The sequence below is a fragment of the Lucilia cuprina genome, chromosome 5 (genome assembly GCF_022045245.1).
Source record: "Lucilia cuprina isolate Lc7/37 chromosome 5, ASM2204524v1, whole genome shotgun sequence".
NCBI lineage: Eukaryota > Metazoa > Arthropoda > Insecta > Diptera > Calliphoridae > Lucilia > Lucilia cuprina.
In genome coordinates this window covers 67,178,074-67,198,852 of record NC_060953.1, presented here as the reverse complement: position 1 = coordinate 67,198,852, position 20,779 = coordinate 67,178,074, and the positions used below count along the sequence as shown (strand labels likewise).

Sequence of the window (20,779 nt, the reverse complement as noted above, 5' to 3'; positions counted from 1 at the left end):
TTCTAGTTCAGTTCTAGTTCAGTTCTAGTTCAGTTCTAGTTCAGTTCTAGTTCAGTTCTAGTTCAGTTCTAGTTCAGTTCTAGTTCAGTTCTAGTTCAGTTTTAAAAAATTTTAATTACAAAAGTGTTGTGTCGTCATATTCCATTGGTTCTAGGTGTTATTTTAAACCAATTTAGGTAAGTGTAAACAGGTTATACAAAGTGATCAAAATTTTCAAAATAAGTTGCGAGAATTTTAATTTTATTTAAATAGTCGAATTGCACTACAAAACGTATTTCATACTGAAATAAACTGAAAAATGAGTAAAATATTATCAAGAAATCAAACACATATTTTTCATATAGTGGCAATATTATGGTAGAATTTCTTTGTTTGTTTATTATTTCTGTTAATTATTATTTATAATGGAACAAAGGTTCGTACATGACATATATGGCGGAAAAAATATTTGACATTTTGTGTTATGTAATTTTATATTAATAATATATTTCTTATTATTAAGATATTTATAAATAAAAACAATATATTTTCTAGTAAAATAGAATAGAATAACATATACATACGTACAATAATTTATATATAATATTCATTCTTATATATTGAAATTTGTATATTATAAAAAACATTTAACAAATTAATGCGTACAACTTACTAAACATCAGTTTAAAATAAATAAAATATTTTTATTTATTAAAATAGTTATAAATTTTAAGAACAAATAATTTATTTAAACAATAATTTTATTTATAGTTATATAATGTGAGTTTTTAAATTATCTAGAGGCCAGTTTTGTTTAATTTAATGCAATTAAATGAAATTGATTCTAAATTTATAAACAAATAATGTTTGTAAATGTTTTTCTTGTTTGTAACGTAGGCAATTTTTAAACAGCTAAGTTATTAAATGTAATCATACATTTTTGTTATAAATTTAAATTACTATTGGCAAATTAAAGGTACTATACACATTTATGTATGTGTTTTTAATATTGTTTGTATATATGTATGTATGTATGTATGTGTATGTGTAAAATGCAGTATTTTGTTATATAAATATTTTAATTATACTATATATTTTATTAAGTATTTAAATGTAAGCAAGGATTTGTCCCGCCTTACTGTAACAAATATTGAACTAAGTTGGCATTAAATGAAAATTTTTTTTTTGTAATTTTAGACTTTATTTTCAGGAAATATTATATTTTTATAATGGGTTGCGCAGTATTGTTTGCTAAATTAGGTTTTTCTTTAAACAATTGACAATTGTTTTAATTTGTAAATGAAATTCGCTGGTATTATACAATAATGTCATTACTAATTTCCATTTCAATTTAGAGTTTAAAGAAAACAGAGAACTGTGTATACATACCGCCTTAAAATATATATATTTTTAACTCTGATTAAACAGCAAGACTGTATTATATATGTATGTATATACTGAAATTTGTTTCCTGTTTTTTGGATTTATTTTTTATGAGGCACTGCCACAATTGGATTAATTAGTGTGGCCATATGTTTTTATTAGTTTAGAAAAGAGTATTGGGTTTGTAGTATGACATTTAACATTAAATTTATTTTGTTCTATTTTAAATAAATTATTTGTTTGTATTAATTACTAAGCACAATTGTGAAATACATTCATATTATTTGCTCAAATAGTATTATTTACACTTAATTGTTTTTAATAAATAATATTATAATTATTAATATTAAAAATAAAAATATAAATATATATTTTTGGTTTTTATAATTCCCTAATTTAGTATAGTTTTTGTTGTAATTGTAGTATGTGTATTAATTGATTAATTTGTGTTAAAGTTAAGAAACATTTACAAAATAGCGATTTTAGTGTCAGATCATTTAAGAATAATTTGAAAATTATTAATTGAAATTAATTGAAACTGAACTAGAACTGAACTAGAACTGAATTAGAACTGAATTAGAACTGAACTAGAACTGAACTCGAATTGAACTAGAACTGAACTAGAACTGAACTAGAACTGAACTAGAACTGAACTAGAACTGAACTAGAACTGAACTAGAACTGAACTAGAACTGAACTAGAACTGAACTAGAACTGAACTAGAACTGAACTAGAACTGAACTAGAACTGAACTAGAACTGAACTAGAAACTGAACTAGAACTGAACTAGAACTGAACTAGAACTGAACTAGAACTGAACTAGAACTGAACTAGAACTGAACTAGAACTGAACTAGAACTGAACTAGAACTGAACTAGAACTGAACTAGAACTGAACTAGAACTGAACTAGAACTGAACTAGAACTGAACTAGAACTGAACTAGAACTGAACTAGAACTGAACTAGAACTGAACTAGAACTGAACTAGAACTGAACTAGAACTGAACTAGAACTGAACTAGAACTGAACTAGAACTGAACTAGAACAGAACTAGAACTGAACTATAACTGAACTAGAACTAGATTACAAATAATTAAAACGTCCAGCATAGGGTAGTTGTTAATTTAGAAATTTGAAAAATTAAAAATCTCCAAATAACCTGGTCCCCATATATTTTATCGGAAAGAATCAACATCGTTAAATATTTAATACTGTATTGTTTATATTTTATTTCATTTACTTAACCAGTTTTTTATACCCTTTATTATATCAAATGCTGAGATCTTGAACTTGGAACCAAAATGGAATACTTTTTAAATACTTTATTAGTTTTTCAAGACAAATTCCTTGAATTTACGAAATGAAGTTATATCCTTATGACATCGCGCAGGGATTTTTTACTTAAACAACATTTTTATTGAATAAAGTACTCGAACATGATGGCACGGTTAGTCTCTATTTCTACATTTAGAAGATTTTTATAATGAAAGATATATTCAATTCGACATTGCCGAATATGTTTAACTCTTATTTATTAAGACACAATTTGCGGTTAGAGAGTACATACTTATTATTGAGTATTGAATTAGGAGATCGTTGTTATTTGTATATTATTGTTTGTAAAATATTTTCGTTCGTTTACTTTTAATTGTATTGTGCCTGATTGCTTTTTGAAAATGGGGTTTGTGTATGTGTAATTATGTATAAATATAGTTAATACATATATAATTTTTATAGTAATTTATAGTTTTTGTTTTGTAATTCACCAAATTAAGCATTCGATTCTTTAAGATTTTGTAATCTTTCTAATTGATTAGAATCCAATTCCTCGGGTATACTGGCTCTTCCGCCAACCACCTGTTTGGGTGCACCGACATCAACATCTTCTTGTTTCGATTCATCCATGCTCTGTGGTCCTCCCCCTCTGCTGGCAAAGGCATCATCAAAGTTTGCATCAAAGTTCGCCTCAAAATTAGCCTCAAATGCCCCGCCAGCCTCTGTAGTGGCCGCAGTTGCCTTTTCATTGAATGGATCTTCAGCCTCATCTAACGGTTGTACTTCGGATGAATCTTGGTCGGAAGATGGTAAATCCTCTGGATTGGGTGTGGGCGAAGTTAGGGTTACAGTTACACTTGGTGCGTCCATAACTTGTTGCCTACCTTCAATAATTTTGCTCTGATCCGTTTGTTTGGCTTCCCCTGCCACCGTCTTGGTCATGCCTTCCTCCTTTGTGGAAGCACTTGTTGCCTTAGCATTACCCTGGCTACCAGATTTCCCTGAGTCATCCTCATTACCACCTCCTCTCTCTGCTATTGGAGGGAAAGATTTATCGGACCCGTCTTCAACCATTGGGGTTGCAGCGGTTACAATAATTTGTGCCATACCTAAATTTAAATTATTTCCAGCATCCTTGGTTACCTTGGCAGCATTTGTTGTTGCATGTAAAGCCGGTGGTGGCTGTGAGGGTGGTGGCATACTACTACCATCTTCGTCCATATCGTCCTGAAAGTGTTTTAAAAAATAATTTTAATCCTTAAAGATTTTATAAGATTTAAGTTAACAGGAAAACAAGTTTACGAGTCAGTTTTAATAAGGAATAATGAAAAATTTTGTATTAAACAGTTTAAAAATTATCAGACCTAATGACGAAATATCTCTTGTTTTTGAACACGAGATTTTGCGCCGATATTGTATAACTCAAAATAGTTATAATTTAACTCAAATTTTAATTAATTACCTCATCTCCTGGTTCTTGTATAAGGACTGCATGTAAGCAATAAATAAAATTGAGAAAATGTATTAATTAAAATACAATGTGAAACAAATTATTTTAGTATAATCGTTCAATATATATAAATAATTTAATAAATATTTAGTAATATTGATTTTAAGTGTTTGGGGCTACAATTAGTACGATTCACTAATATTACTTGAAAACAAAAACTATAAGGAAATAAAAAGGAAAACTAATTCTTTATATTGTGTGGAATAAACATGCCTTGGTAACGTGCTTCATAGACTTAGAGAAAAATAAACGTAGAAATCGTGAAAAAAATAAATATTTCTTAGACGTATAGAAAATTTTAAAAGTTTCAGGGATAATTAAATTATTACTCAATTAAACATAATTTGTAATTTATCTACAAACTTAATTAAAAATAAATCAATAAATTAATTAAAATGTTCCATATGATGCACTTGAGACAACAGACACTTGTTGAGAGACAAATATTGTTAAATAGTGCAATTAATAATTTTTTGAACTAATTGAAATTAAACAAAATGTACAACTAATAAGCAATTTTTTAGTTTTTAATGTGTGTGTGTGTGTGTGTGTTCGTATTGTAAAAGATTTTTATTCAAAATATATTATTTGAGAAGAATTATATATATGTAGATGTATATTCTGGCTCCCGAGATCAAACAAAAAATTTCAATAAAACCGAGTATTTTTCCCAAAAATTCTAAATTTTTCGAAAAATTTAAAAAACTAAAAATACAAATCTTCACTTATAATTTGTACATTCACTATAAGTTCTATAATTTGCGTAAAACTTTAATTTTCACTTTATATTTAAAGTTTTAGTGAATCTTAATGAAGCCGATTAAAAATTCATAATTACTGATTTAAAATTCAAAATGTTTATATAAACTAAACTTAAAAAAATATATTACAATTTTTAAAATTGGAAAAATTCAATAAAATTATAACATTAAAATTTCACTAAATTGAAAAAAATTTCGACAATAGATTTTAGATTCTTCAGAATTAAAAAGAATACAAAACTATTACTAGGGTTGAAACGAAAAGTCGACTTTAAATATTTTATAAATAGTCGACTTTTCGACTTTTCCGACTTTTCGACTATTTTTGACTTTTTTCGAGTTTTTCCGACTATTTTAGAGTTTCTGCCTTTTTCCACTTTTTTAAAATTTTTGACTATTTTTGACTTTTTTAACTATTTTCGAGTTTTTGACGTTTTTAACTATTTTCGAGTTTTCGATTTTTTTCAACATTTTCCAACTTCTTTCGAATTTTTCCTACTTTATTCGAATTTTTACGACTTTTTTCGACTCTCCGACTTTTTCCGACTTTTCGACTTTTTACGACTTTTATTTATAAAGACGACTTTTCGACTTTTTTCCTAACTATTACTTTGTTCTTAAAATTGAATTTTTTATAAAAGAATATTAAATTCTTGTCAATTAAATAAAACTAAAATAGTAAATACCCAGGAAAAATTGAAGAACTTGTTCTAAAAACTACTAGTTTTAGAACGAGTGAAAACAGAACAGAAACAGATTCTTTAACAACATCCTTGGAACTAGTAGTGTCGCACTTACTTCTGGAACCCGTTCCTTAGAATATTGTTGTGGTTCTAAAATACTTGTAAATAGTTTTTAAGGAACTAGTTCTTTGAAACTAGTTATACATTGCTACTACGCTAGTTCAATGGAACGCATACTAGTTCCAAAACAACTTCTTGGAATCAATTAAAAAAAATATCAAAAAATTAAAAAATTATAAACTAATTTTTATCGTAATAGAAAACGCATTCTAATGTATTTTTGCATTCAACTGAACTATTGCTTCTAATCTTAATAATATCAAACAAAAACGCTATAAAATAAAAATGTGTTTATACGTTCTCTAAAGCTTAAATGGAACTAGTTCCAAGGTTGACAAATTTAAACAAAAATCATTGATTAAAGAACTAGTTTCAGAAGCGTTTCAAAGAACGAGTGTCGACTCCATAACGTTTCCTCAGAACCAGTTCCGAAGGTGACAATTTCAAACAAAAATCATTGGTCTCAACGCCAAACTAGAACTAAAATCATGTGTTCTAGAACTAGTTGTAGAACTAATACAATTTTTCCTGGGTATTGAAAGATTTTATAAAAAAATAAATAAAAATATTTCAATATTAAGAAATATGAAACAAATCTATGCCTAGAAAAATTTTACAATGTTTTTAAAAATTTTAATTTAAAATACAATTTCTATTATATATTATGTATGCATAATTGCGAATTAATTGTAAATTAATAAATTCACATACATTTTTCACAATTTAGACATACATGAATAAAATTCTAAATATAAATAAAGAATAATAAATTTATCAATAAAACAAGAATCGAAATTAACGCAAGTTAAATACAAAATAAATTTTAGGAGATAAACTAAAACTTTGTAAAAATCAAATCTGTATAAACTACTTAACAAAAACGTTACCCTTTTTAATAGCAGTTTTTTTCAGTGCTTAAATTGAATTGAAAGAAAATGTTTTGTAAACAAATGCACACGCAGACAGGAAGAAAGCATATTGGTTGGATTTTAACATAAATGTACACTGAGAAAATTTTCTTTTGAGAAAAAAAAATACAATAAACTAAAAATTTCAATAATAAAAAGCACACAGCTGTCAATTTATATATTCTTTTTTTCTATAAAATTTTAAAAGCTGCAACGAAATAAAAATCAATGGAAAGAAAATACACGCACACACATATAAAAAGACAAAACTATATTCGTTGATTGAGAAATTATAGTAGAAAACAGAAGAGGGGTTTTGTTCGGTTAATACGGATTTCGGTTGCGAAATTAACATCGTTTCAACATCGAATTTAGGTTTCGTTCAAATTTTTACATGGTTCCACATCACGATGTGTAGTTTTTTTGGACAAACATTTAGAAGAATTTCTCTATTTCTTTTTGTTGTCATTATTACTTTTTTTTTTAATATTTTACCTCTAACGATGAAGAAGCAGGATTACAAAAGTTATTTATAATTTTGTAACACAATAGTAGGTAATGTTTAAAATAGTTTTTAATAAAGAAAAACTCAAGAAAAAAATATGTATCAATATATGGATTCTTTTTTTAATATAGAAAATAAAATTAAAAAAATAGTAATTAAATGGTAGAGTTTCTAAAGGAATAGTGAGAGACATGAATATACACATAATCGTAAAAGTAATAATGATGAACTGAATAAATAAAGGACTACATTTAATAGAATTACCTGGTGGAGGCATACTGGGTACAGCCCCATTGGGTATGTAGCCACTGTCATCATCTATTAGGAATATTAAAAAAGGAATATTAAAAAGATGTTGTAAAACTTTAACTTCCTCTCACTCACCAGCCGTATCTTGTGAACCGAACATATCTTCGGTTAGCTCATGGGCATACTCTGGTGGCAATGCTGGGGCAGGTGGTAGGGCAAAACTTGGTGGAGCTGTGGGTGGTGGTGATTCTTCGCCACCCTCTGTTAAAGGTTCTCCATTTTCATCGCACTCCTCTACCACCAAAGAGGGAAAATTACCAAATTTACCATCCAGTTCACCTTCCCACCAACCGTCGTCAACGCCATGAGCTGTTTTTGTAACAATCTTTATGATTTGACCCTCCTCAAAGGTGAGTTCATCCTCGGCGGTAGCATCGTAGTCGTATAAAGCAATGCAATACATTACTTCCGACTTCTTCTTTTGAGGAGCCATTATAACCGATACTTGATCAGGTGATTGCATAGAGTCCACAGTTTGATCTTCATTATCAACAGTATAATCAACAGATGAGAAGGAAATTTGTGAGCGCAATTGATTGGCAGAACTACCATTCACTGGAGTTTCCTGTTCAATATCCAAATAGTTGTGGGGAACATAACCCTCTTCGCCACGATAATTGCGAGCACGTAACCAGCCATCGCCATCTCCCTCACCGATAACCTCCAATTGTTCGTTTTCCACAATAGTCAACTCGTCTGGATTTTGTGCCTGTTTGAATAATTGTTAATAGTTAATTTTAGAATCTGTTTTACACACAAGTCAAAAAATCACCAACCGTATAACTATATAAAGCAGTGCATTTAAATATGGCTTCTTTGGGTTCAGGAACAATAGGTTCTTCCTTTTCTTCTTCCTCTTCCTGTTCATTATCCCAATTGACCTCTGTAGGATCATCCCAACCAGTATTCGAAGACATCATTTGCATTTGAGACACTGGCTCAGGTATATGCTCTTCGGTTTCTGAAATATAATGAATTTAAGAGTAAACATTATTTATACATTATTTATACATATGATCTGTTTCAATAGAAGGCACAGACTAACACTATTGTAACACGAATTCTTAATTAGGAAAATATTCAAAACTTACCTTCATCACTATCGCTAAATGTTTTATCTCTTGAAAGTTGTGGTTCTTCCTTGAGTTTGGTAGCTGCCGGAGCACCACCAGCAGCTTCTTCCTTATCACTGTCATAAAATGAATCTGAACTAGGATTTTCCTAAAAAAACAAAAATAACTTAATTATAATGCATCTTTGTGAATGAATAAACATTACAAACTTACCCCTTGACCCGAAGCATCGGTACGCATCGAAATCGAACTGGCCGAACGTGTTAATTCTTGAGCTCCCATTATTTCAGCTTCCTGTACCCATTCATCAACATTTATGCCACCCTCACGCAAGCACTGTAAGCAAGCTTCTGCTTTAGCCTTTTCAGTTTCGGATCTTCTAATCAAATCACGGAATTCTTCAATCTTCGTATCAAGATCAGGACCATTAGGGTCATTGGGATCATTACGTTGTCCCGAATCACGGAGAGCAACGCATACAGCCAATTTCTTGGCATTTTCCCTAATAGAGACATTTTCCTTTACAACTCTACCGGCTAAATTCTTAGCCTCTTTAGTTAAAGTTTCCACAGCTGATTCATGTTCTGTGGTAACCTTGCGTACAGGATCATTATCGCAAGGCTCAAATTCATACTGAATGTGTTGTTTTAACACTGGATAGAATAAATAACAACATTGCAAATTGTATTCCCGAGTCAACTGTTGAGCTTGATCGCGTATTTTCCCAAAAGAATTCTGAGTGGCTGAACAGGTCAACAATTCGGTGCGACCCATTAGGGTAAGATACTCGGCCACACGTTCAAATACATAATTTTCCATGGTAGTCATGGTTGTCTGCAGATCAACAGTGAAATACCGATTCTGATGAGCATTAGCTGCAGCCAAACTCAAAATGTAATCGTTACGTGCCCCAGTGGATTTCTCTTCCAACAGCTCTTTGCGTGAGGTCACACGAGCACTATTCTTCTGAAGCGATGTAATCGATTGAAAGAACGAACCCTTTTTCTTTTTCAATTTCTCTTCTATGTCTCGGGCCTTATCGCGCACGTCATGAGCACAATGCTCTTCATCGAAATATTGTTTTTTCGTCTTATCCAAATCCCCAACACTTAAATGCAGTTCCTTTTGAACATTTACAATTTGCGATAGGGATCTCTTCGAAATGGCCAACTTATAATCGCGCAAAACTTTTGCTTCGTCTGCGATTTGCTGTTGAAATACCTCAATGGCGGCCAAACGAGCACGAGCTAGTTTTTCATTTTCCTCCAAAACAGTGCGCCAAACACTCCACATATTCCTGTGAATATAAAGTAGGAATTATAAGTATTAGATTTGAAATAAGGGGTGTGTCTCTAAAGAAATACTATTTTACTGATACTACATGTTATAGTTTTTTATTTCTGTTGAATCAGAAATATATTTGTCCACCCCAAAAAAAAAGAAACGAATAAATACACCCACAAAATTTAAAATTACTACGTTCTTAGAATATTTATTACAGTTTTAGAAAATTTAATTTCTAAAACTGATATTTATTTAAGTAAACATTGAAATCCAGAAACAAATTCTTTCATTAGCATCAATATGGATTCATATCTATGAATCTCATAGAAATCAAAATCTAATGATTTATTATTTACATACACAACCAACATAGCAATACTTAATGCTCTTTAATAGAAAAACTTACCACCTTTCTTCCATTCCCTCCATTTTAATGTCTGGTATATTGGGAATTTTCTTATTTAAGTATTGTGAAGATATCTTAAGTAACGCCTCACTATAAGATTTCTCAATTGCAGACCTCTTAATGGTGAATTGTCGTATATCCTCCAGCAAATCGCATTCATGTTGATTCTTCAATTGCAACTTTGCCACTTGTTCCGTGTGCAAATTCTTCAAGAACTTCACATAGTTGCCCTAATGAGAGGGAAAAGACAACAAGAACAACAACGCAAAACGGCAGCAGCAGCATACAGTAAAAGAAAACAATGCGAATTAGAATAACAAGACCAATAAAGTTAAAAAATAAAACATGTCTATTTTTAAAAAGGAAACGGAAACAACAACAATAATAACAAGAAATACTTGTATGAATGTAATAAATGTATGATGATGAGGTAGTGAGGTACATGTGAATAAATATTTTATTGTTTGATGAGTATATAAAAGCTAAAAATAAGTATATGTTTATAATATTGTTTAATAATGAAATAGTAAACATTTTTATTTAGGTACTTAGAAGGTATTTGTTTAAGGAAAAAGTAATTTCATATAACAAGTGAATTTGATAGATTTCTGTGTTTCTTATAGAAAGAGATTAAGAGCGAAAAAATAGATCTGAAAAATTTGTATAGTTTAGCGTGAGTTAGTTTTGCTGGTAAAATTTTTGAAAAAAAAAACAAAACTATAAAAAGCAAATTGTTATCGTCAAAGCTCCTATTTAGTAAAATCTACATTGCTAAACCGTTGTATCATCCTCACAAAATCCCATTTTCTAATAATTAACGCCATACGTAGATGTCAAACCTTAAAATAGGTTTCAGATACGCATTTTCGTCTTTTTTAAAAGGTTTATTATTTCTCTTCATCTGAAAATTTCCTCCACCTTTGTAAAATTCCTCGATAACCCAAAAAGTTAAAAAAAACTTATTAAAACAGAAAAAGAAGAATTGCTTGTCAATAACTTACATGCCCTTTAAACTGTCACAAATATAGAACTAGTCGGGACTAGAACTAAACTAGAACTGAACTAGAAATGAACTAGAACTGAACTAGAACTGAACTAGAACTGAACTAGAACTGAACTAGAACTGAACTAGAACTGAACTAGATCTGAACTAGAACTGAAAAAGAAGGGAACTAGAACTAACCTAGAACTGAAATAAAACTGAACTAGAACTATAATACAATAAATTTAATTAATTCAATAGAGACTTTAAGATTTAAAGCGATCCATTAAGGATTATATTAAAATCAAATTTTCAAAAAATCCAATTTAGGCAAAAACTTTCATGTATTTCAGATTAAAGTATGTACATAACATAATGTTAACCAATCACTTTAGCATTTTTCACTATTCTTTTAATCGATTTTATTAGAATCGTATTAAAATCGATGAAATGAAATTACTTTTTCCCTCAACTAATAACTCTTGTATTTTGTTTGGTTCGTAGTAGTAGTAGTAGTAACATTTATTTCTTGCTTACCTTACGCGGTGGGGGCTGCATTTTCTTGTTTATTTATAAATTTAGTTTTGTTTTAGCCTCTACTTTATGCTTTAATTTTTGTTTCTGTTTTTTGTGTTTTGTCTAGCACACTTTTAGGGGGTGTGTATGTATTTTTTTTGTGTAAATGTATTTCAGAATTATGATTGTTTTTCCAAATTATTTGTGTTTTTTCTTTTATTTTCTGTCTACTATTAATTTACTGTTTGTTGTTTTTTTTTCGTTTCGTTTCGTATCGATTGATTTTCAATTTAATTCAAATTAAATCAAATTGTTTCCCATCTAAAAAATGTAAATTCACAAAATACAAAATTCAGTAAGTAGTGATTATTAGCAATACAATAAATTTTAAAAAAAATGTAGTATTTTATAGAAATAAGAAATAAATAACAAGACAAAAGCACTCAAAGCCAAAATAGCAAATTAAGGATTAAGTGTATGTGTGTTTGTGTTTGAGTGTATGTGAAACAGTTGATTTTGTATTATATACACTTATGTAATAAGTTGTACTATATAAGTATTTATGTATGTATGAGAAAAAAAGGATACTTTTTTATAAATAGATTATTTTTTGAAAATACATTTTTATTCAATCTATAGTAAGGAGAAATTTTATATGAATTTTCAATTAAATTTTCCTGTGAATACAATTTTAATTATTACACTTTTTTTAAATTAAAATTTCTAATTTTTTTCTTTAGCTTAATTTTTTTTTCTTTTTTTTAACTTTATGCGTTTTAAAATATTATTAAAGTATTTTGTTTAGGTATAGACAAAATAAATTTGTTTAAATGTTAACTAACACTTTTCTTGGACATCGTTTCCTTTTTAGCCATTGGTTTTTCCTAATATTTGCCACAGTTAAATGCTTTTCTTTCACTTATAATTTCAATTCAAATAATATTTTCACTTTGAATGTGAAAAAATTCACAAAAATTTTTCTTACGTATCGATTTCGTCGTCGTCGATGTTGGTGGAAAAAAATTTGTGTCTGCTATTGAAAAATTGGTATTCTTTATATGGCCCTTAACATTTTGTTTTTAACTGGAATTTGCTGCGTTGAGCCCAAAAATTGCGTGAGCGTAATTTTCCAGTGTATTATTTTAAGACTTGTCTCGTTTTGGACAACCAAATATCCATGATAAGGGGGTGGTTTTCTAATAAATGTAAATATGTAAAATTTTCCTTGTATTGCAATGTGTTTTCATTCATAAAACTGACATTTGGAAAGACGAAAATGTCAGAGTGTTAAACCAGGAAATAAGACAAGTCGGTCAGTGTTGTATTATTGCATTTAAACATGCGCAATTAAAACACATGTGTTTTTTAAAATTAAACAAAATATCTTCCTTTGTAAAAAGAATGATTTTGTTACCCCAAAAAAAAAAATAATAATGTTCTCACAATTCTTAATATGATTTATTATTATTTTCCATCCCTATTAAGACATCAATTACAATGAAGTTAAAGTTTATATTGTATAAACGATAACATACTTCGAATAGTTATCGAAAATCAAAAAAATAACGTCACTACCTATAATACTATCATTTAAAGCGAGAGCTGTAGAGATATGCGAACTTAATATAGAGATATGCTTTTTGGGACTTTATAATAAATAACACGCACGAAAGAAATAATCCAAAAGATTTATTATAAATTTGGAAAAAGAACAAACCTCCTTCAACATGCTTTAATATTGAATATTTTTAATTGGAACTTTTTTTTAATTATTTTCTTATCTTTACAAATCACAAAAATTTTGCTTACAATTTATTTATTTAATTAATTTAACAGCTAGTAACAGTAACTGTTGTTGTCTAAGAGTTATTTTTTTTTCACTTTCTACTTTTGTTGCAAATACAAAACAGGGCCAGCAAGTATTATTTAATAACGTTTTAATTGTTTGACAAATTGTTACTGAATTATTATATGACATCTTCTCTCATAAGTTTTTGTTTATCAATTCAATATTTTTACAAAAAATAAACCCTCAATTGAATTTTCACTCAATTGAGCGCAATATTTAAAGATAAATAATGCTTGTATATTAATATACTACCAACAATTGTTGGTAGTTACTATATTTTGAACTGATAACACTAAATAATAATGAGTGATATTGGAAAGTAGTGTTTTTTAAATATAGATATGTTCATAAGGGTGGCCCCAAAATAGAAATTAGTTATTTTTAAGAATTTTCCTAGTCAATATTAGGTAATATGGATGCCTCTTTCAGCCCTCCTTTAATACCTCCGCCTTGGTGTTATTACAATCCCGGGGTATAAAGAGGTGGCCAATACCTCTAGTCTGGCCGGGACTAAAAAATTGTTTACAGTCTACTGTTTGGCTTAGTCCTTGCATAATTGAAAGAGGTCAGAGCATCGCATAATCTGGTACTACCGGTGGTCAGTTGGTTGAGGTTCCTTCGGGATCCATGTAGTTTAAACCCAAATTCGCGGGGAGAGTAAGTGGCGGTTAAAAGGCTGATGTAAGGTAAAGTCAATATTTCAGGATAAGTTCGGTGCAGATACCCCACAGAGGAGTGATTGTGGGACTAAGCGTTGGAAACGAGTTGGTATTAATTGTATATTGTACGGGATGAATGTGAGGTTCGGCGGGCCTTACCCCACCCTACCTAATGAATGTGTCGTATGAATGTGATGTGTGCTGGGTTGAATGATGATGGATGAAATGTATAATATACATATGATATCATTGAATTTTCCTTTCTTGTCCAGATATGTTCAGAGTATACTCTGTTCATATCAGAATTACCACAGTGTGTCCCTTTGAGTAAGAACAATGTCTTCGGCTTATTTGATAGATCCGTACTTCGGTCCACCGGTTACGTCTCTAGGTGCTGTTGCCGAATCAAATGGTCAGAGATTAGATAGCTCGAGTACTTCAGCATAGAACTTGTGCATGGACCGGTCAAGGCCAATGTACAAAAATTGCCACCTGAGTTCTTCACTGAAGAACAAAGGGGCGATGGTAGACCGTTCTCAAGTCTACCCAGTGGATGAAAAAAACCACCGTGAGATAAGGGCAGTTGCTCACGTTAAAACTCTCGACATTCATTCATTCTTTTAAATGCAAACTTTAACTATATTAAATTTAACTTTAATAAAAAGTACCGTTCTAAACTTCTCTATAATAGAATCATGTTAGCAAAAACTTTTCTTAATGCCAGAGTTTTAACAAAATTCTTTGTTAAATACATAGGTATATAGTTTGCCGATACTTTGGATCTCCGGTTTTAATTAAAAAATTATATATTTGGTGCTGACATTTTTTCTTTTTGTAATGAAGACCAGTTACAAAATTTGAATAAAAAATACTAAAAAACTAAAAATCAGCAAAATTTATTTATCTTCACTAAATGAAAAACCTAAAAAAACACAATTCATAAACTTAAATATAACAGAAAAACAAAAAAAAAAACACTAAGAACAGTAAATATAGCTTACAAATTGCATTTACACAATCAATAATTTAAATGGCTCCAAATAAATATCCAAAAACTCTCCTTTGTAGGGCAATTTATATGGTAAAGATTTATCGTCAAAATATGCTTCAATTTGACCGCCCAATTTAAGTTTCGCCAACATTTCTGGAGCCACCACCACGCCGTAGATTTTAAGCAAATCTTCACTTTTTACCACAGCTACTGTTACACCATAAGCCGTTTCGATGTCCACTACCTTTAATACTTTACCTAAACGCAAACCCAGTTTTCTGTCATGTTTAAGAAAATTTCCTTTTACCGTCTCACGTTTTAAAGCTCGTTCAAATAATTCTTCATAGCCACCCTTAAGACGATTTTTTGTACGTGGCAAAAGGTCTTTAAATTTTTTCTTATGGTTTTCCTTATTTTTATCCTCACGCTCTATGAGATCAATTAATAAGTCTAATTCCGTATTAACATTATTTACAGATTCTTGAGTTGTTGTAGGAGTTTCAATAATTTGAGAGGCTTCCGTTGAACTACTTGTAAAAGAATTAAGGGAATCATTTAGACTAATTTTAGATTCATTTAATGTTGGAATACTGTGGGTGGGCAAAATATATCTTTTTGGTTTGTCTATAATAACATTAAGTTTATTGTAACGCAAACATTGTGATTGCGGCCCAATTCTGGGATTTAACTTTTTTCTTCCAATATTAAAAGTGCTGGACAAATATTTCCTTATTCCCTGTGCACTCGCGAAATCTGGACTTATATTAAACGCAGTGTCATCACAAGTATTGTTTTTATTGAAACTTAAATCCATTACAGAAATAATTTCACTACTTGTCGATGGGAAATTTTCTTTTGTTTTTAAAACTCTCCCTTTTAAAAAAGTTGTATCTTTTCCCGTAACATCCATTTTGGGTCTATATTTAGTAATTGAATTATTAATAAAATCACTGGAGATGAGGGCATCTGTAGACACATTTTCACATCCAATAACTTCCAGGGTTTTATAACGAGTAGCAAAATTATATTTTCCAATTGTAGAATTATTAAAATAGCAGCTGGAGTTTAAATTATGACTTGTATTATTCTTCGAACTAACAATTTCTTGGAATTTTGTTGTACTTCTATTTCTATGAAATACATGCTTCGATTTAGAAGATTGGGACTTTTTCTGCCGTTTTCTGGGTATTGTATATGTAATATTAAATTTTTCAAATATATTCTCAAAGCCACGGCTCATTTTAATAAGTATTTATATTAAATTTTACATTAAATTATATTTGTTTATAAATATTTTGCGGCAAATTGCAAATATATTACCAACTCTTTATGAGATAAAACGTATTGCCAACTATTTACAAACAAAGTACTTAAGATATAAAGTTGCCATATTCTTATGAAGACATAAACGAGACGCACTTCTTGGGATTTTTAGGGTTTAGAAACATGATTACTTATTAATCGACCACAATAATATGCATGCAAATTTAAATAAAATCGTTTAAGTAAGTAAAAAACGAAAAAGTTTAAAAATATGGACAATACATATTTATAGGATATGAATTTTTAATTTTACCTTAATTCAAATAGTAAATGGTATTTATCATCAATAACTGATATCTTTTTAAATTCCTAAAAATATAACAACTTTCCCATTTTTTGATATTTTTTAACATTTGCCTCTTTGCCGCATTCCCTAAAGTTTTTTTTTTTACCAACAGCTGTTTTGACTACAGTTATGTAGACGACACACAGTGGAACTGGTTTTAGTAGTTGAGAAGTAAACAAATAGTTACAAAATAGTAAATTACAAAAACTAATGTGTATAAACTTGGCTTTCAAGTTGGTTTTAAGAGAAATTAACTGGGTTAAAGAGTGAAAAAAGCTTAACCAAACAATAAGTCGAGTTTCACTTTTCAAAGTGTTAGCAACGAACATTTTAACATAGCGCATCAATAGTTTATTTTTATAAATTAAAATAAAGTATTAAAGTTAATTATTTTTTATAATTATTAAAAATACAAGTGATCAAAATGAACAGAGTTAGTTTCCTAACAAGATTAACAAATAAACAACAATGGCGTTTATTTTCCAGTCCTGTCTCAATAACAAGAAATGCAGGCGCAACTTTCACTTTACAACAACAAACTGCTCAAAAACTACAACAACAAATATTGAGAAGTGTAACCACATCACCCTCCCATACAGTGGGTAATGAAAAAATCGCTGCAAAGCCAACACCTCCAAAACACGACTGGAATCGTGCAGTCAGTGAAGCTGAACGTATAGTGGGCTATCCCACCTCCTTCCTGAGCTTACGGTGGCTATTGAGCGATGAAATAGCCAATGTTGCCTTACATTTGCGCAAGCTAGTGGGCAGCAGTCATCCATTATTAAAGACAGCCAAGTGAGTTAAATACAAATATTCACGCCTAGTCAGAGATCAAATATTTCATTGTGATAATAAATTATAATGATGATTGCGACAGAAATGTGTGTGTTTGGAATTTTAAAAGGCACTTTGTTTATTTTGTCATTTAGGCATAAACGCATTATCTCTTTATTATAACAATAGTTTTATTTACTTTAAATTTACATCTTGCATTCTAATATCTGCTCTTTTTGTCTCTTCATTTTCGAAGACATTTGCTTTATAACGGCAAAAATACTACACAAGCATGGGGATTGATAGTTCTATTGATATCCAAAGCTGCTGGACATGCTCCCACAGTACCTGATATGGAACAAGATAAAAGTGCTGGAGTACTACACTCGCAACGTGGTTTAGTAGAAGTCACAGAAATGATTCGAATTGCTCATTTAGTTCATACTGTAAGTAATTTAATTAAAAGTAAAAAATTAACTACATACATAAGTTGGAGCTTTTCATAGATTGATCTACAGAAAAAAAATTTACCAATAATTTATTTCATAAATTGTTACTATATTTTCTTGTTTTATTTTTTTACAGAGTTTGGTAAATTTGCAACGTTCATCACAAGCTGGACAGGATGTAAATACCTATGATGATATGACATTTGGTAACAAAATAGGTTTACTAATTGGTGACTACCTTTTGGGTCACTCTAGTGCAGAATTGGCCGGTCTACGTAATCAAGAAGTTGTTGAGCTCATTTCTTCAGCTGTTAGAGATTTTTCTGAATCCGAATTTATTGGTGAACGAGATGAACAAAATAATCCCTTACCCTCGAAACCTGGCTCAAATCCCGTACAAAGTAATGGTACCGCCACAACTCCCGATATAGACTTTGATGAAAAGGACGTTCTTATACCCATGAACATAGCAAAGGTGATGGGTAATCCAGAAAAAGAATGGGAATGTCGTAATATTTTAAATGCTGGAAGTCTTTTGGGGAAATCTTGTCAAGCCTCCATAAAGCTGGCCGGTCAAAGTGAAGAAATGCAAAAGCAAGCCTATCTCTTTGGCAAACATTTGTCCTTGGCTTGGCAAGCCTGTTTAGATGCGGAACCTTTCCAAAGCCCCACATTACCTTTTGGTATGTAAACATCCCACAATAGTAAAACATAATTATTAATTTTCTTAAATTTTTGTACAATATAGACACCACTTTTAGTTTGGTAAGTGCTCCCGTCCTCTTCCATCTGGAATATGATCCCAAATTGTATGATGAAATCGAAAAGGGTAAAGTGTCGGTAGAAAATGTAGACTACGTTAAAATACACAAAGCTATATTGGAAGGTCCCGGCTTAGAGAAAACCAAAGAGCTACAGCAGAAACATACCACTGCAGCTTTGCGTGTTCTGCAAAGTTTTCCAGCTAATGATGCCAGAACTGCTTTGGAAAATATCATATTGGCCATGCAAGACCTGTAACAATAACTCGAAAATAGCTGACGCAAGTAATCCTAGGGTGGTGGCAATAATTTTACACACGCAACAAATAAAGTAAATAAGTAGTATTTAATTTAGTGACATAAAAATATTTATAATTTAACTTTATTTGAACACAACAAAGAAAAGTTTTTTTTAATTTTTTTATATAAAAATAAATTATTTATTTTTCTAAATATTTGTTTTTTTTTAAGAACTAGTAACTTTAAGTAGCACCAAATGTTTACATCTTTCATATTTAAAATATTGTGGAAAATCAGTTTGAACATATACAAATCTCCAAGGTTTGGGCATAGTTAACTTAAGAAAATGTTCGAACATGGGAGCAACTGCATCACATTCAGAAGTTGTAAAGACATAACGTTTTTCCAAAGCCACATATATTTCCTTTTTCTTATGACTTACTTTTTCTCTGGAAAAAATCGCCTCCATTACATTAATAAAGGCTTTTGTTAAGTCATCATCATATATCACATCAGCTGCCACTACAATATCACTATCATCTATGGCCTTCAAAAGCTGTTGGCTGTAGTTCGCTTTATCTTGCATAAAATCATACTCCAACACCTCTACTTTATTAGATCCACAAAATTTTTCATTTCTTTTAACATTAGCTCTTATTAGATCTAAAATACCTCCGATGTCAACATCGGTACAAACCACTTTGTTAACATATATGCCAGCAGCAATACTTGTCAAACCTACTCCAGCCCCCAATTCCAATATTTGCTTATCCTTGAACTCGTTACGCTGATGAAATATATAATCTGCTAATAACAGAGCACCCCTCCATACTTGTAGACCGACCAAACGTATTTCGGTGGCCTCGGAATGTTGTATTTCAATATCACCATTTTCATGTTCAATGTCACTTTTTCGTCTGGGTACCACTAGATCACCATCGTCATCAACCGTTACACCACAGCTTTCGGGATATTTAAATTCAAATTTTGAAACAATTTTACCATCATCACATTTAATGGGTTTAAAATTTGTTTCCTTATAAATTTCCGATGTTACCGTGTACATTTTCTGTTTGTTATACTTTGATTTTCCGGATTTTATATAATATTGTTGTTATTTGTGACAGCAACACTTGATGTTTTTTTGCATATTAAAAATATTTTCTCATAGTTTTTCTAAAATGATTTTTATTTTGACACAAGTTTCGTTAAAGTGTTTATTAATAGACGAGGGACGAAAACAGAAAATAAAAAGAAATGAATTGAAACAGAAAAATGGAAAGAAACATCATACACTTGTAAAAACTACTTTGTTAAATAATTATTTTAAGGTGATACATACTTTTAGGATTAAGTTTTTTAAAATTGTATTTATAGCATCTTTGACGAGCAGGAGAAAGTTAAATCGAGACAGTGCTGCCAACTTAGTGCATTTCACAGTTTTTTGTTATATCTGTGAGTTTTATGGTGCCTCCTGATATGCCAGATACGTAATTTTGATGTGGTGTTTTAAAAAAAGCTTTCTTTGTAAAAATAGATATTTTTATGTACATATTCCATATTATTTTAATCTCTAGTAACCTACCCCCGAAAGCAGTCGCGTAATTACCTACCTGGAGTCTTTCAGATTCCAAAAACGTATCGTAGAAGCTAGGAGGTATATTTCAGCCAATCTCGAGCAAAAACTAATATCTGGTCTCTCCGACTGCAAGAGAACTTCAATCGGCGTTTAAGAGCTAGAAGTAGTACA

The 20,779-nt window shown here is 30.2% G+C and overlaps 3 protein-coding genes across 10 annotated transcripts; 1 reads left to right on the top strand and 2 right to left on the bottom strand.

Annotated features, from left to right (window-relative positions):
* Positions 1–3,109: 3,109 nt before the first annotated feature.
* Positions 3,110–13,110, bottom strand: LOC111677789 (protein nervous wreck). Of its 8 annotated transcripts, XM_046951908.1 has the most exons (11): positions 12,537–13,104; positions 11,716–12,015; positions 10,197–10,426; positions 8,720–9,803; positions 8,525–8,654; positions 8,210–8,394; positions 7,983–8,142; positions 7,509–7,913; positions 7,389–7,442; positions 4,100–4,125; positions 3,110–3,864 (listed from the first exon to the last, which is right to left on the bottom strand). In XM_046951908.1, the coding sequence occupies exons 2-11, from the start codon at positions 11,734–11,736 to the stop codon at positions 3,133–3,135; spliced, it is 3,027 nt and encodes a 1,008-aa protein (XP_046807864.1). In that variant the 5' UTR covers positions 11,737–12,015; positions 12,537–13,104; the 3' UTR covers positions 3,110–3,132. The 8 variants fall into 8 exon arrangements, with proteins under 8 accessions (XP_046807864.1, XP_046807861.1, XP_046807859.1 ...); XM_046951905.1 differs by lacking the exon at positions 11,716–12,015 and having other exon boundaries at positions 12,537–13,110; XM_046951903.1 differs by lacking the exon at positions 11,716–12,015 and having other exon boundaries at positions 3,110–3,701; positions 3,747–3,864; positions 7,509–8,142; positions 12,537–13,105.
* Positions 13,111–16,958: 3,848 nt separating this feature from the next.
* On the top strand, positions 16,959–19,216 carry LOC111677771 (all trans-polyprenyl-diphosphate synthase PDSS2). Its single transcript, XM_023438958.2, has 4 exons — positions 16,959–17,600; positions 17,836–18,025; positions 18,165–18,711; positions 18,777–19,216. Exons 1-4 carry the CDS (start codon positions 17,227–17,229, stop codon positions 19,046–19,048), a joined length of 1,383 nt encoding a protein of 460 aa, XP_023294726.1. The 5' UTR covers positions 16,959–17,226; the 3' UTR covers positions 19,049–19,216.
* A 19-nt stretch (positions 19,217–19,235) lies between these two features.
* LOC111677772 (methyltransferase-like protein 22) lies at positions 19,236–20,470 on the bottom strand. Its single transcript, XM_023438959.2, has 2 exons — positions 20,372–20,470; positions 19,236–20,205 (listed from the first exon to the last, which is right to left on the bottom strand). The coding sequence occupies exon 2, from the start codon at positions 20,093–20,095 to the stop codon at positions 19,256–19,258; it is 840 nt and encodes a 279-aa protein (XP_023294727.2). The 5' UTR covers positions 20,096–20,205; positions 20,372–20,470; the 3' UTR covers positions 19,236–19,255.
* Positions 20,471–20,779: the final 309 nt, after the last annotated feature.